At 28.3% G+C, this 16,592-nt stretch overlaps 2 protein-coding genes and 1 long non-coding RNA gene across 3 annotated transcripts; 1 reads left to right on the plus strand and 2 right to left on the minus strand.

The window, feature by feature from the left end:
- Positions 1 to 50: 50 nt before the first annotated feature.
- On the minus strand, positions 51 to 1,588 carry LOC140674466 (uncharacterized). Its single transcript, XR_012048227.1, has 3 exons — positions 1,373 to 1,588; positions 581 to 1,261; positions 51 to 253 (listed from the first exon to the last, which is right to left on the minus strand). It is a non-coding gene; the product is annotated as an uncharacterized lncRNA (long non-coding RNA).
- A 1,614-nt stretch (positions 1,589 to 3,202) lies between these two features.
- On the plus strand, positions 3,203 to 14,626 carry LOC140674435 (1-phosphatidylinositol 4,5-bisphosphate phosphodiesterase-like). The gene is made up of 18 exons (XM_072907958.1): positions 3,203 to 3,443; positions 3,579 to 3,638; positions 4,197 to 4,334; positions 5,611 to 5,690; positions 6,108 to 6,243; positions 6,328 to 6,428; positions 6,821 to 6,987; positions 7,308 to 7,518; positions 8,028 to 8,286; positions 8,533 to 8,733; positions 8,844 to 9,042; positions 9,440 to 9,597; positions 9,684 to 9,890; positions 11,185 to 11,557; positions 11,751 to 11,912; positions 11,979 to 12,156; positions 12,476 to 12,926; positions 13,508 to 14,626. Exons 1-18 carry the CDS (start codon positions 3,273 to 3,275, stop codon positions 13,601 to 13,603), a joined length of 3,348 nt encoding a protein of 1,115 aa, XP_072764059.1. The 5' UTR covers positions 3,203 to 3,272; the 3' UTR covers positions 13,604 to 14,626.
- Positions 14,627 to 14,694: 68 nt separating this feature from the next.
- Positions 14,695 to 15,711, minus strand: LOC140674457 (uncharacterized). The gene is made up of 3 exons (XM_072908000.1): positions 15,641 to 15,711; positions 15,146 to 15,410; positions 14,695 to 14,819 (listed from the first exon to the last, which is right to left on the minus strand). Exons 1-3 carry the CDS (start codon positions 15,650 to 15,652, stop codon positions 14,710 to 14,712), a joined length of 387 nt encoding a protein of 128 aa, XP_072764101.1. The 5' UTR covers positions 15,653 to 15,711; the 3' UTR covers positions 14,695 to 14,709.
- Between the last annotated feature and the right edge of the window lie 881 nt (positions 15,712 to 16,592).

Here is a 16,592-nt window from a genome sequence, read left to right on the forward strand (position 1 = left end):
ATATAATTTATTTTATTTCATTATTATAAGCGCAGTTGAATGAATCAGATACCTGAGATATCTTATTATTTAAAATTAATTTTAATCCAAATTAATCACTCCAAAAAATAATACTTTAATATATTTTTTAAACATATATTTTCTTAATTTTTTTCGTACATGGAGAGATAATCATGTGTCTCATCGTCGTGATTAAAATAATGACCGAATACATCTGACTTGATATCGGCGAGAGCAAATTCTTCATATGAAGCTGAAACAAATAATGTAATGAATTCTCTATATTTGTCAAGAAAAAAATAATAGTATATCAACGATTTTTTAAAAATAATATTAAAATAATATTAAATAATATTTCTTTAAGTTTATATTATTTTTAAGCTATATCGAATATTAATATATTAGTGTTTTTAATTCAAATTGTTAATGATATATCTTTTTTTCAAGCATTTTAATGCCATCTTAACTAAAAAAAAATACATATTATAATAATTTATATGTATTAAATTGACATTTTAATTAATAATAATTTTGTATGTAAAAATCAGACAATTTATTATAAATTTACATTTTGATTTACCTGAATGGGGTATTTTGATGTCATCTATATCGTTATGAGACTCCACGATTTGAATAATTGGTTGGTAATATGCATGATGAACCTAACCTAAATTCACTATCTTTGATTTTACAATAAAATATTAAAAAACATGTAATTTGCATACAGTGTCACAGAATTACATACTATTCATTATATTTATTTTATTAATAACTTTACAAGAAATAACGAGAGTTGATTAAAACTGTCACAACATTACTCAGAGGATGACTTTGATAACATTACTGACAATTAATGAGGTAGTGTTTCTTTATATCTGTGTAATTAGCAAACAATTTACGTAATAAAATCAACTGCAAACTTTTAACAAATCATTCATTTAGCATATCTTTATTTTTTACATACTAGGACAGTTTAAGCGCGCGCTACGCGCGCGCTATTTATTTTGTTTGTATTTATATTGTGTTATATGGTTAGGTATGTGTTTATATTGTGTTGTATGGTTAGATATATAGTGTATGTTAAAGTTAAGCGTTAACGTTTCTTTTCCGCAATGCTAATTGATTGTTGAATAGTAAATTTTAATATTTACGGTTGAATTTAAGAAAGCATTCTTCTTTCTTTTTCTTTCTTTCTCTCTCTTTCTCTTTTTTTATTTAATATTATATGTCTTCTCTTTCTTTTTGCCATCTCTTCTTTTTTCTATTTATTACACAAATATAAATTACATAATTAATATACATATAATATCATGAAAAAATTTTATACATAGGTATTTATCATATACAATACATGCATATATAATATATGTACCTTTCTTTTCTCTCTCTTTTTCTCGTCTTTGTTTTCTTTAACTTTTCTTTAATTTAAATTTTCTACAAATTGTCACACAAACTGTCAAAATTTGACAGTTGCTGCAGACGATACGCGCAAAGCAAGTTACAAAACGCACTTGACAACGAAACTGCGAGATTCATAACTTGGATTTGTGCGTTTTTTCTTTCTAAGAATAAAATTAAAATTATTAACTGAGAACAAATATGTCGACGCCATTTGAACATCATTATCTTGTATGAAGTTTGATGCGCGCTATGTAAATTACTACAAACCGGATTTGTTGCATAATATTTCATTGTCAACATCTATCTTAACTAACACATTATTTGATGTAAGAGATAATAGAAAAAAAACTTTTTATTCAATATTTGATTTTTTAATTGTGTTTCGAGCTAAATACTTCAATTGTATCATATGCTTAGTACAGATAAAATAAAATCTTTATTATTTACTCGCTCCATGAAAATGTTCTTACATGCAATGTATAATATTTTTAACAAATTATCTTCTTGCATATTACTGAATAAATGCGTTTCCTCTTTGTTGAAATTAATAAAGTATTTTTCTAAGCATCCTGTATATATGATTCCTTGGCAGGTACAACTGCTTCTTTATTATTATCGGCGATTCATAAGTCACGGCAGTCTCTTTTTATTGATCGCGCGAATAGGTGTGTTTTTCGCGAATTCTTCTCGCCATACATTCGTCAACAGTGATTTCATTATTGTCGAGAAAAGAATTTTTGATATAAGGAAAAATATGATATAAGGAAAGTTGTTCTCAATAAGTAATACTCTGCAACAATTAAGGGAATGCCATTAAAGAGATATAGTAAATTAAAATTTAATAATTTTAATGCTTTTTTAAAGTATTATAAATTGATCTTAGGAACAGTGAAGTTGTGTATATTATATTAATCTGTTTGACATCTGTTTTTCTTCTAACGAGAAAACGTTTTTGTTTACATTATTTGAAATATAGCTATATGGTCATGGATATTATATTAGCAATTGGTTTTGTCTATTTTCAAAATTTATTAACAGGTTTTGACATATATGTACGTATATCTAATGAAAAAAAAACTAAATATATTTATACATATATAGTTTATTATTTTTTCTCGTTTCTTTTCATTCCAAAGAATAAATATTCTTACTATCAAAAATATTACATATACTCTGAGTAATATTATATAATAAATATTATATAATATATATGCAAATATTATATAATATATATTGTCAATAATATTACACATATAGCAAAAAACACTGGCTGGTGAGCCCTTCTCTTTTGCACCACCATATGGAAAAGAATAACGTAATCCAATTTATTTTTTATTGTAATTTAAAATTATAATTTAAACAATTATATTAGATTAAAATTTTTTTGAATTGAAGATACAGATGGAGTCACCAATTATATTTCTTAAACCAATGTTCCTACTTGATTCTTGCGGGAAATTATTTATAACATTATCAGAACATCATTTCCTACAACATATCTAACAAGGAAAGGATTGGAAGTGCCTCTTCCGATTTTTAATGAGCTTTGAATATGTTGTGTGTTTCACCCCCTTAACGGCTGTAAGAGGATATATAAAAAATAGGAGACACATATTTGTTTATATGTGCTCTTACGGCCGTTAAGGGGGTGAAACACACTCTTGAAAAAAATCGGTTTTTATATTTCTAAGCAAATACTGTCAAAATAATAAGAAATATAAAAAAAAATTTCAAATAAAAGATTTATGGTTTTAATGTACTTTAAAATTGCATAATCAAATTATGCCTTTAATGTTGACAGTGATCCTGTTGACAGAGCCGGAAAACGCCGTATCTAGGCTGACTTTGCCGGAAGTTGGAACGTCGCGGAAATGACGAAGAAGTTCGAGTTCAACTGGCAGATCGAAGTGCCGGAAGCACTCCGTACCGGCTGCGTCTTCGATCGTTGGACGGAGGAGAAAGATAATACTGAAATCGAACTGAATTGCCTGTTCAAGGTCGACGAATTTGGGTTTTTTATTTATTGGCAGAGCGTGGGAAAGGTGAGCTTTTCTTCCGTCGTTTACTATCTTTTGTTTGGTTTGGATAAAAGAACGAGGTGTTTTCTAAAATCTTAAGCGATCTATCGTTCCTAAATAGATACATTCGTTCTTATCTTATTTTTCTCCCCTCCGTAGGACGGTGATGTTATAGAGTTATGTCAAGTGAGCGACATTAGAGCTGGAGGCGTTCCAAAGGTAAAAGAATTGTTTCATTACTTCAAAATAATGATAGCCTTTAATCTATCAAACTTAATTACAAACACTTTGTCAGATATTAATATAATATTTTATAAGTATATCATAATTTTTGCATATCTAATTGTATGAAAATACGAGCGTTGTATAATAGTTATTACATAACTTCAGTGCGCTTTATGTTCCTTTAGTAAAATAATAATATCAGAGAAAATATTTGCATTGTATTATCGATATATTTATTACAATTTTTTAAATTATATTTGCAAATTATTTAGTACATCTTGATTTCGTAATAATATAAATTTTAATATATGTTCTAGATATACTTTTCCTAATTATAACAAAATTTTAACACATGTTCCAAGTATACTTTTCCTAATTATAACTAAGATATTGACATAATTCTCTATTGACATAATTTCTACTATAAAAAGATAAATTACTTATATAAATGAAATGACATCTGTCGAACAAAACAATAAAAAAAGAGAAAGAAAGAAAAAAAATATGCTAATAAAAAAGATAATAGCTAATAGATTGAAGTGTTTTAAATAGGACCCAAAGTTATTTGACAAGCTACTCAGCAAGCATGGTGAACAGTTGGACGAAAAGAGCCTAACTATTTGTTCTGGCGTCGATTACACCAACATCAATTATCAACACGTTGTATGTCCGGATCTTGCCACAGCCAAGGTAAACGTTGCACACTAATCATGATAGCAACAGAAACAGGGCATCCATATTAAGCTTCGGTCAAATAAATTATTATTGACTGGCTGATATGATACGCGATGTAGCATTTATGAATAGTACTATGTTTAATAAAACCATAAATTTTTTAAATAATTGGGAATAAGTAGGCATCAAGAGCTAAACAACAATTGTTATGTATAAAAAGTAAAAGTATATTAATGTTCCGTAGATGTAGAACCCAAATTTGAAAATTATAAATATATATACGAGAATACATAAATTTTTCATAGTAATATTTATTATATAATATATATTATGATTAATAAATAATATAATTAAAGATTAATTTAATAATCGTAATTGCAACATAAAACTTCTATTTATCGTGATAATTCTTGTAAAATAGATAAAATATATTATAAAAAAAAAATATAATATTGTACAATAAAATTGTAAATGTAATGTAAACATAAACGTGATGATCACACAGCTTTTTATCTGATTTATTAAAAATTATTATCATGTCACTTGCTTAGATATTTTGTTACGTGTATACTTCTCTCACTTTCAAGAAACTTTATCGCCAGTTATCACTATATTGACAGGTAATACGGAAATAGAATGAGTACGTCATACATATTTTGTACATACTAAAATTGATTCCTTATTGTATTGTGATCTTTCCGTTCTATACTTGTTATGCTGATCTCTTATTGAAAAACGTAAAACTTAAACGATAAACTTCTATATTATAAAAATAATATTATTTATCCATTATTAGATGTTATGTAGTTATTAAGATGTTATTGGGCTACGTTTATCTCCTTTTTATTCTAAATTTAAATATGTATTAAATCTATATATTTTCTAAATATATATGTATATATATATATATATATATATATATATATATATACATATACATATATATTTTTCACATTTAGAAAAAAATAGAAAAAAATAATATTTTACTGTCGCAAAACCATAGTTGTATATTTGATATAAAAGCAACCAAATTTTACTATGTAACAAAATTTCGTTGCTTTTATCAAATATGCAGCTTTAGTTTTGCGACAGTAAAACTTTATTTTATTTTTTTTATAAAAAATATTTATATTTGTCTGCAACATATACATATAACACGTTGCAACGATTGAAAAGGCTTAATGATGTAACTTAAATTTATAGTTCGTATCAATCTATTATATTTAATGCATATTTTTTTGTTTTATAAGAAGAAAACGATTTATGTTATGATATTTATATATATCGTCAGGTATGGTTGGACGGCGTTCGATCGATTACGCACAACGTTAAAGCGAACAACGTTTGTCCGCTTACTTGTTTGAAGAAACAGTGAGTTTGCCAATGTATTTATATACGTTTGCACTAACGTCTGTAAACAATAGTACTGTTTATCTTTATAAAATAATTAGCCATAAATCTTACGACATACATAGCGTAACTTCGCATTTCTTTATTTTCTTTCTAACGCAAAATAATATCTGATTTAAAATAGAGTGTTGAACAAATTCAATTAAATGATCAGTACTGTTGGTCTTTTCAGATTCTCTTCTTAAGTTTTATTGAATTTCCTGTTTTTTCTTAATGGCATTATATAAATTTTATGATATCAGAAACTTAATTAAAGAACATGTTGAAAATTAAAGTTAACAAAAATCTATTTTACTCTAATTTTGTTATTTGCATAATTCTTGTTTTAAGTATATAGTAAAGTAGATGGATAAGAAAACGATTTTTATACTATTTTAGTTGGATGCGACTAAGAATGCTGGTGAATCCTAATGGAAAAATTCCGGTAAAGATGGTCGCGAGAACTTTTGCGTCCGGCAAAACAGAAAAACTCGTTTACCAGTGTCTTTCTAAATTAGGCCTACCTAGTGGAAAAGTATCTTGATAATTATTAAAATTAACTATTGATAATATTTTTATTTTTGCAAAAAATTTAGGAAACATTTTTTTTTATTTTTAGAATGACATGATAGAACCTGATGCCTTCACTTTCGACGTATTTTACGCGCTTTATCACAAAATATGCCCGAGAAATGACATAGAAGAATTATTTCAATCAATGTGAGTACTTGTTTTAACAATATAAAAAATCTAAATACATATTTCCCCGCGTGTAAAAAAACAATACTCATCTTAACGAAGATTATTAATCATAAGTTTGAATTACCTCAATATCTCGGATATATACACACAGTAAGATTTTTAGAAAGTTTTTTTAAGTTTCTAAAATTAAAAAATTTTAAATGTGAAACGTGTTAAAAAGCGTGCGTTTAATAAAAAATATGTATATATAAAATTATTACACATATTTATTTGTTTTTCATATTTTGTAAATACATTTTGCTCTTTATAGGATATTTCTAATTTATATTTATTTTAAGATGAGGCAGGCATATATACATAGAAAAAAATGTTATGTGAATTAATGCGATTATTTATTCTAAAAATTCCAGAACACAGGGTAAGGCTGATACGATTAATTTGGAGCAATTGATTACCTTTCTCAACGAAAAGCAAAGAGATCCGACCCTGAACGAATATCTCTATCCACTTTATGATGAGAAACGGGCACTGGAGATTATCAATGATTACGAACAGAACGAAGTTGCTCGCAATGAACGTAAGAGCTTGATAAATAAATCATGTAGCTTTGATGATATATTTTTTTTGACTTTTTAAACCTAGTCGGTTCTCTTCTAAGAAATATTGATTCTTTTATAGTTATTTAATTTGCCTTTACATATAAAATATTGGGTTATTGTGGTATTTTAACGATATAAAGGAGACAGTAAATAAAAAAAAGTTCAACATAACCACGCAAGAAATTAAGTTAGCTCCATCAATCGAATATAATGTATCTCAACTACGATTTAAAAATTCATATAAATATCGACACTACTTCTAAACGATTTTCTTTAAAATATAACTGCGTATTTTCAGAAACGATGACAAAGGACGGCTTCATAAGGTACCTGATGTCCGATGAGAACGCGCCAGTTTTTCTCGATAGACTTGATGTTTATATGGATATGGATCAGTCGTTGGCGCATTATTATATCAATTCAAGTCACAATACATATTTAAGCGGACGACAATTTGGTGGAAGGAGCAGTGTCGAAATGTATAGACAAGTTTTACTTGCCGGATGCAGGTAAAGTATATTACTGTGCAAAATATAGAAACGATGATAACACTTGAATTACGACATATATATTCTAGTCATTCTTAATAACTGGTACATATTTATAGCTGTATCAATTGCATTAGTTTAGTAAAGCATTTATTTAAATACTTATTTGTATTTGACATAAAATCGATATTTTTGACATATTAACAAATATTGATTCACTTTTATTTTATAATAATAACATGTATATAAAAATTTATTTACTATAATTTTATAATAAATTTAAATAAAGCTTAAAAAAATTTGAAGTAATAAATAATAAATAGATATAAATATAAATATATTAATTTATTTAATTAATTAATTTTTGTTAATACTTCGTTTAATTTTAATTTACTAATTTTCGTATTAATAATGTCATTATTATGCTCCATTATACATAAATAAACGGATAGTTATTTTGTAGTATATAAAAAATGTCTGATAATTTTCAAGATTGTGAGAGTTTTAGTTTTTTTTATTTTGAATTAAAGATGCGTTGAAATGGATTGTTGGGATGGCAAAGGGGAAGATGAAGAACCGATAATCACTCATGGCAAAGCCATGTGCACCGACATTTTATTCAAAGATGTTATATACGCTGTCAGAGACACAGCTTTCGTTACTTCGGAATATCCAGTGATTCTCAGTTTTGAAAATTATTGTAGCAAAAAACAGCAATACAAATTGGCCAAGTATTGTGATGAAATTCTGGGTGATTTATTATTGAAGGAACCTTTAAAAGAATATCCTGTAAGTTGATTAATATCAAGAATATATTATAAAATATTTTATATATATATCAGTTTATAAAAAAAATATAAATTTTTTACTTCAAATTAATTATTAGAGAATAAATATTATTATGATAAATTATATAAATAAACACATAAAATATATAAGAGATGTTTTTATCGATTTGCATTTATAATATTTTGATCCTGTAAAATCTTGTGTCTCTTTTGAATATATGTATTATTTTAAATGCACTAAAAATAGCTGGAACCAGGAGTACCGTTGCCACCACCCAGCATGCTGAAACGTAAAATTCTCATTAAGAACAAACGCTTAAAGCCCGAAGTCGAAAAGCAGGAATTGGAGCTCTTCAAACAAGGCCAATTTGTGATCGAGGACGAGGTCAAGGAAGACGCCAGTGCGCCGCCGACCGTCGCCGCCGTCGTGGAACAGCAACCGGTAAAGGTAACCTTCATTATAATCCTCAGGTTGGAATGGTAGTGCCCCTTCACTTTAATCGAATTAAGTAGCCATAATTCTTATCGTAAAACGGCAATATATCTTTTTTTTTTTAGGAAGAAATCTCTGAATCTGTAACATCGTTGAGCATTCAACAACAGCAATCTGGCAGCGGTCCAACCGGTCTCGGCGATAACATAGAACTAGTTGCGGCTCAACCTTATACCGGAAGTACTACCAATGTACATCCGTGGCTATCCTCGATGGTTAACTATGCACAACCCATAAAGTTTGCAGGGTTTGATGTTGCCGAACGTAAGCGAAACCTATTGCATTTTATTAAAAAAATTAATTATGTATATTTATTATAACTTTCTACTATTTTTTTCTAAACGTTATTTTTTTACAAATATTAATAAAGAAATAAGTAAAAAATATATAGCAGTAATTATCGAATTAATATTTTAACTAAATAACATATTAATATTGATTTTACACACATTACATTAATATTTTTATCATCATATCTTTCAATATTTGAATATATGATTACAATGCTTTTTATGCAAGATGTAAGATAAAATTTGGATATAATTTTTGTTTAATATTATGTATATAAATACACATTATACTCTTTCCAAAATATGATTAAAATTATGATTAATAGTGTTAACTGATTGAAATTACGTTTAAAAACTAATTATCATTTCAGAAAAAAATTTTCATCACAATATGTCTTCTTTTGCGGAAACGACTGGTTTGAATTATTTGAATACGTCAGCTATTGAGTTTGTAAATTATAACAAACGGCAGATGAGTCGAATTTATCCGAAAGGTACACGAGCTGACTCTTCCAATTATATGCCACAGGTAAATACATGACATGTTCCACAGTATAATTTGCGCTACAAAGATCACGAAGAAAAGTCTCTCAATGATCGATCGTCGCGAAACAGGTTTTTTGGAACGCTGGTTGTCAAATGGTGTCTCTGAACTTTCAAACCGCGGATCTGCCCATGCAACTGAACCAAGGCAAGTTCGAGTACAACGGTTCTTCGGGCTATTTATTAAAGCCGGATTTTATGAGACGTCCTGATAGGAGTTTCGATCCTTTTGCTGAAAGTCCTGTGGATGGAGTGATCGCCATACAGTGTAGTGTTCAAGTATGTTTCTTTTTTAAATGACAACTCTCTTGATATCTCTCATATTCTAAAATTTTTCTTTTCTCTATTTTCGAGATAATTCACAACACAATTAATGCGACTTTTATACATTGTTTCTTTTTTATTATGTAAAATTGTGTATTTAGATATTTATCAAATTTTTACATTTTAAATTTAGTACTATTTAAAAACATGTACCTATCGATTTAGTAGTAAGAGCCATGCGCTAATGTTAATGTGTAAATTTAGAAATTAATTCTTGCGAAAATTGAACTGTGCACAAGGCGCATATTCTACTTGGTGTATTTACCAAAAAATAGATTCTCATTTTTGAGTATTCTATAACCCCTCTTTACCTCTTTAAAGAGATGTAGACGAGAAAAGATACCGGGGCAGAGTCGCTGAATAGGGAATCTAATCCGAGTCTTTCGCTTGCCAGGCGGTTGCTCTTACCACTGAGCTATTCAGCCCCACACCGATACTTTTCTCGTCTAACTGTTTATAAATCTATTGTATCAATGATCGAAAACGCGATTTTTCAGCCAGCGTAAATTTAATAATTCGAATAAATAAAGCTCTCAATATTTACAAACATGTAATTATCGACTTGACAATAAAAGCCATGCGTGGATGTTAATTTAGAAATTAATTCTCGCGAAAATTGAATTGAGTTCGATTCCCGATTCAGCGACTTTGCCCCGATATTTTTTCTGATCTACATATCTTTAGGGGGGGGGGGGGTAAAGAGGGATTAGAGAATTTTCAAAAATAAGAATCTATTTCTTGGTAAATATACCAAGTAAAATATGCGCCCTGTGCACAGTACAATTTTTGAAAAAATTAATTTCTAAATTTACACATTAACATCCGCGCATGGCACTTATTGCCAAGTCGATAGTTACATGTTTATAAATATTGAGAGCCTTATTTATTCGAATTAGTACTATTTAAATTCCATTTTTTATAATATTATATAATGTTTAATAAATTTTATTGTATTGATACATTATGTATATTCGTTATCTTCTAAAAAGTTATATTATCGTATTATTTTATTTATTTTCTCTTTTATATAGTTATTTTTTTCGATAATAATAATACAATTTGATATAAATTCCTTAATTAAGCAATTGTAAGAAAATGTTATATAATATAATTATTAATTTGCTATGTATGTCAAAATATTGATAGGTGATAAATAAGATATATTAAAAAAAAATACTATTATATATATTATTATACACATACACACACACACACACACACAATATTTTTTATTTTAATTTTGTAACAGGTAATAGCGGGCCAGTTCTTATCTGACAAGAAAGTCGGAACGTACGTGGAGGTCGAAATGTGCGGCCTACCAACCGACACGATACGTAAAGATTTTCGCACCAGAGTGGTCCCCGCAAATGGTCTGAACCCCGTTTATAATGAAGAGCCTTTTCTCTTCAGAAAAGTTGTCCTACCAGATTTGGCTGCTTTGAGATTCGCGGTATACGATGAATCGAATGGCAAGTTGTTAGGGCAAAGAATCGTTCCTTTAGATGGTTTGCAGGCCGGTTATCGGCACATCACATTGCGAACCGAAGCCAACTTTCCTATGTCTTTGTCTATGTTGTTTTGTAACATTGACATTAAAATCTATGTGCCAGATGGTTTTGAAGGTACGATCAATATCACATTAGCTATGTTTCAATTACATAATTAAATAATGCGTAAATAAAAATGTTAATTCATTATTTAAATATTATATTTTTATATAACTTTTTACTTTTTAATTATATAATTTTAATTGGAAATATGTATATATATTGACGATATAAACTGATTGTTTTAATTTGGTTAAATTTTTTTTAGAATTCATGGACTCCTTAATAAATCCACTAGCATTTAGAAAGACGGAAAGTATGTCGGAAAATAAAATAGGAGACCTGGGAATTGAAGACAGTGATAGCAAAAACAATATGGACAGCAAAAACAACGTATCATCTCACCATTACGAAGCGGATAAACCAAGAGGTAAATCGTAAAAAGTAAGAACTGTGTTAGTTGAGTACTTATACTTACTTAATCTTGTTTTTACAGAAGAAATGAAGTTTGATTCAATTACTCTCGAGACTCTAAGACACGAAAAAGGCTATCAGAAAGTATTACGGAAACAGCAAAAAGAGTTAGAGTCTTTGAAAAAGAGGCATCACAAGGAGAAATTGACTGTCCAGAAACAACATTGCGTTGCTACAGAGAAGATTTTTAAAGGAAAAAAGTTAGTCATTTTTGCGCAATTTAAATCAAATTATTACAAAAATATTTGAATTAATAAATTATATATAAATGACGCTTATTTTTAATAAAAAAATAATTTGACGAAAATAATGAGTTTGAAGTAAAGTACAAAGTAAAAACGTATTTATTTTTTTAATGAAAATTTTTGAACAAAGTACACATAAAATAAGTAATCTACGCATGCAATTTTAAAAATTGATAGAATTAAAAATTAAATTGATGAAACACTCCTGATGATTAATGATTGAAAGAATAAATAATAGCATAATAATATATAGAAATTAAAAAATCTTTTGTAGTAAAGCGGAGCTTTCAAGAGATCCCATTGTTCGTCAGGCTGTTTCCGAACAGACAGCCCAGTGGTCGCGTCTTGCTGACAAGCAACGTCGAGAAGAACGCGATCTAGTCCGTGGACATCTGGAGGAGCGACGAACACAGCTGTGCAAATTATGCGTAGCCACACAGCTTACGCACCAGAAACAGCAAGCTGTACGACATGATCGCGAGATAAAAGATATGACTGCGCGACAAGCGAGACTTTCGGTGGAAAGCGCAAGGGAGGTGATGAATGACAAGACTTTGAAAACGCGAGCGATTAAAGAAGGCAAACTCAGAGAGAAGCAGCAGAACAACATCACAAAATTCATAAAGGAACGCAAGATCGTACAGATGGTACAAAACAGGGAGAAGGAATTGCTTAAAGTGATCCATGAGAATCAACTGGAAGAATTGCAGAAGGATATGAACGCGGTAAGGCAACAAACTCTTACTAGGCTAGCAATTTTTCCGGTAGTATAGTTTATTATATTTATACATAGAGATAAAATCTTTAATATAATTATAAGCAACTTGAGTGTTTTGATAATAAATTCAAGATTTATTTTAACATTATTTAACCGTTTATATACTAAAAATTGCGAAAAACTTAAATATTTTATTTAAATTTTGTTTTAATTATTTTAATTATTTATTTATTTATTTAGCAATTTTTTTCTATATGTTGACCTTTGATTCTTTAATATACAGGACGATATTACAATTATATGAGATAATATGGTGCAAACAGCGAATACGTTAATATAATTTATAAAATATAATTTATGCAAGTATTAAGAAGACCAACATTTGAAATTGAATTAAACAAATCTTAAGCAAATAAATAAATTATTTAATTACTAACATTAAAAAACTAAATTATAGAGCAAAGTGTTATAATAAAAAATCTAATTAAATAAAAAAAAATTATTTTCTAATATAAATTTGCAATTGTATATAAATAACAAACTAATTTTTTAATATAATTGTTTTAGTTATATAAATAATTTTTTCAGATCATGGATATGTACAAGAACGAGAGCATGGACTATGAGCTGGCTAAGATGTTAAATGAATTCTGTGTGATGAGTGCCAGCCAAGTTTCTCTGTAATTCACCTATATAGCATTAATGCACCATGAACAAGGACAGTTTTCAAACAATTTATGATCGTTAATTATAATTGAAATTAGGATCAAACTTTGTTAGCTATCATTCTCGTATCTACCGACGAATATCGCGCACTGTGAGAAATCAGATGTAAACGAGCAACTACAGTAGAACGTTTTTAATTCATTCAGCCAAGTATTTTTTTATAAAACATCTAGTGTCTCCATAGTCTCTGAGTACCTATAGACTACTGAAGGAGTCAATAAAACTAAAGTGATCTAGTCAAGTATTAGGTATATAAAAAGAAGTATATCACATGATCGGGGGATCCACTGATCAAACGGTGTGATTCACTGCGCGATTCGTCGAAGTGAATATATTTTTATTGTTAACACTATTATCGAAGTCTATCGAAGTGGCAAATGTGTGTGCGTATATGTGTGTGTGAGATTCTTGTCTATATTCATGAGTCGATGCCTAATGCCGAAAAAAGGACTCTTGCTGTTACCGTGACGATTTCTAGACCATACATGCCTTAAGTTGAGAGACGCTTTCACGAATCTTAACCGATAGTTCTCGTGACTGCTGATAATGACTAGAGTATTAATACATTAGAATCTCGAGAGATCGTGTAATTTTCAGCCGATGCTTTTACACGACTAGTATTACATAGGTTTGTAAATAAATTTTAAACGGAAGCCTAGTTAATTATTATCGTACATTGGTGTTTTCATTATATAATATAATGTTATTTACATTAAGTTATTATGTCATTTTACATATATATCTATATATTAGATGTAAAGGACGAAATAAAAAAATATTACAAATTACGTTCGCGATTATTATTTTTTGCTGGATTATAGGCGATTATTTTCGCAAGAGCATGTGCCTGTGTACGTCAATAAAAACTATAATACAGTAAAAACTATTATAACAAATGTAAAAAATATTTTACACAAAACATATAATTTATTTTATTTCATTATTATAAGCGCAGTTGAATGAATCAGATACCTGAGATATCTTATTATTTAAAATTAATTTTAATTCAAATTAATCACTTCAAAAAAATAATACTTAAATATATTTTTTAAACATATATTTTCTTAATTTTCTTCGTATATGGAGAGATAATCATGTGTCTCATCGTCGTGATTAAAATAATGACCGAATACATCTGACTTGATATCGGCGAGAGCAAATTCTTCATATGAAGCTGAAACAAATAATGTAATGAATTCTCTATATTTGTCAAGAAAAAAGCAATAGTACATATCAATGATTTTAAAAAAATAATATTAAAATATTATTAAATAATATTTCTTTACGTTTATATTATTTTTAAGCTATATTGAATAATATTAGTGTTTTTAATTCAAATTATTAATGATATATTTTTTTCTTTTTCAAGTATTTTAATGCCGTCTTAACTGAAAAAATACATATTATAATAATTTGTATGTATTAAATTGACATTTTAATTAATAATAATTTTGTATGTAAAACTTAAACAATTTATTATAAATTTACATTTTGATTTACCTGAATGGGGTATATTGATGTCATCTATATCGTTATGAGACTCCACGATTTGAATAATTGGTTGATAATGTGCATGATGCCCTAAATTCACTATCTCTGCCTGATCTTTGTAGTTCGCGGGTAGTATTATATTATCATGATGATCAATCTGCACGTTTTGATAACTGGTAGCTCCATGACCGTGATAAACTGCCTGAAGAGTCGAATAATCCACACCTCCTGGTATTATGTTCGCCTCGCAAATCGCGACTATCAATAAGAACAACTAAAACACAATAAAATATAAATTTCTTTCAACACAATGGAGAATTATCTTGTAATGTGTTTTAATTTTTTTATAATAATTTTGCTAATGGATGTTTATAATTTTTAATTTATACGATTGTTTTTGGCAGTCAAATTAAATGAATTGTTAACAAAGGTATTGGATGTAATTGAATTCCTTTTTTCAATTTATAGATCCACTGTTTTTGAGTTTTTTAAACATTCACTCACATAGTATCTCATAATGAATTTACTTCAGACACTTGGTTCGTTTGTACTGAAGATATCTTCCCATGGACGCCTATTTTATACAACGGTTGTTATGCAAGTTTATGTGAATATTATGCGTTAGGAGCGGATGTTTACAATTCGTGTTTCATGGTGTAGATTCGCGTGAACGCGATGTAGCGCGCTTATACATATGGGAAAATCGACTGTGGTTATGCCCGCAAGCATGCACGTGTATGCTGTTTCAAAACCGCGAGATCGTTTCATTGCCGAGTTACGCAACTTAAGTTGAATGGTGTTGCATGTATGTGATGAAACAGTATGTGATTCTTCGGAATCCTTGAGAATAGGTGGAAAATCCACCCATCATTATCTAGCCTCAGTAGATATTGGTTTCGTATAATCAATTTTTTTTTTGATGTGACAAAAGAAAAACTCTTACGTCAATTTGCAGCAAAAACATTATACAATTATTTAATTATTCGGGAATTATTATATTGATGTCTCAAATATTTATAATTTTTCTCCTAAGTATTTGTAATCAAAACTAGATTTATATATATCTTTATTCTTTTTTGGAATATTAATTTAAATTTTGCAATATTATGTATTTTGTGCATGTAATGTTTAATAATGCAGTATACATTTTTTTAGAACAATTGGAGAAATTTCATAGTGAGATTTCATAGCTCAAAGAATCAAAATCTCAGGAGATGCAATTTAGATAAGCGGAAAATGTCCGCAATTTCGCAACGTAATTGTACGCTATACCTATGCTTATGAAAGTCATATGCATATAATTATTTTCTGGATGAAAATTTGAACAAGTAGCAAATGATTGCAAATTTTAGTACTAATTTTTAAAAGTCATATATTTTTTTCTATTTATAATATTATTATATGATTTCTTTATTTCATGATATGTCGTACATTTTAAGTCTGCATTTATATCTGA

Source organism: Anoplolepis gracilipes, chromosome 2 (genome assembly GCF_047496725.1).
Source record: "Anoplolepis gracilipes chromosome 2, ASM4749672v1, whole genome shotgun sequence".
Classification (NCBI taxonomy): Eukaryota; Metazoa; Arthropoda; class Insecta; order Hymenoptera; family Formicidae; genus Anoplolepis; species Anoplolepis gracilipes.

Bases quoted from the DNA above. Each gene is read 5' to 3' on its own strand.
- LOC140674435 (XM_072907958.1), top strand. From the start codon at position 3,273: ATGACGAAGAAGTTCGAGTTCAACTGGCAGATCGAAGTGCCGGAAGCA. The intron at 6,988-7,307 runs GTAAGAGCTTGA...GCGTATTTTCAG, and splicing joins CGAAGTTGCTCGCAATGAAC to AAACGATGACAAAGGACGGC. The intron at 9,598-9,683 runs GTAAATACATGA...GTCGCGAAACAG, and splicing joins CTTCCAATTATATGCCACAG to GTTTTTTGGAACGCTGGTTG.
- LOC140674457 (XM_072908000.1), bottom strand. The intron at 14,820-15,145 runs GTAAATCAAAAT...TATTTGTTTCAG, and splicing joins CATCAATATACCCCATTCAG to CTTCATATGAAGAATTTGCT.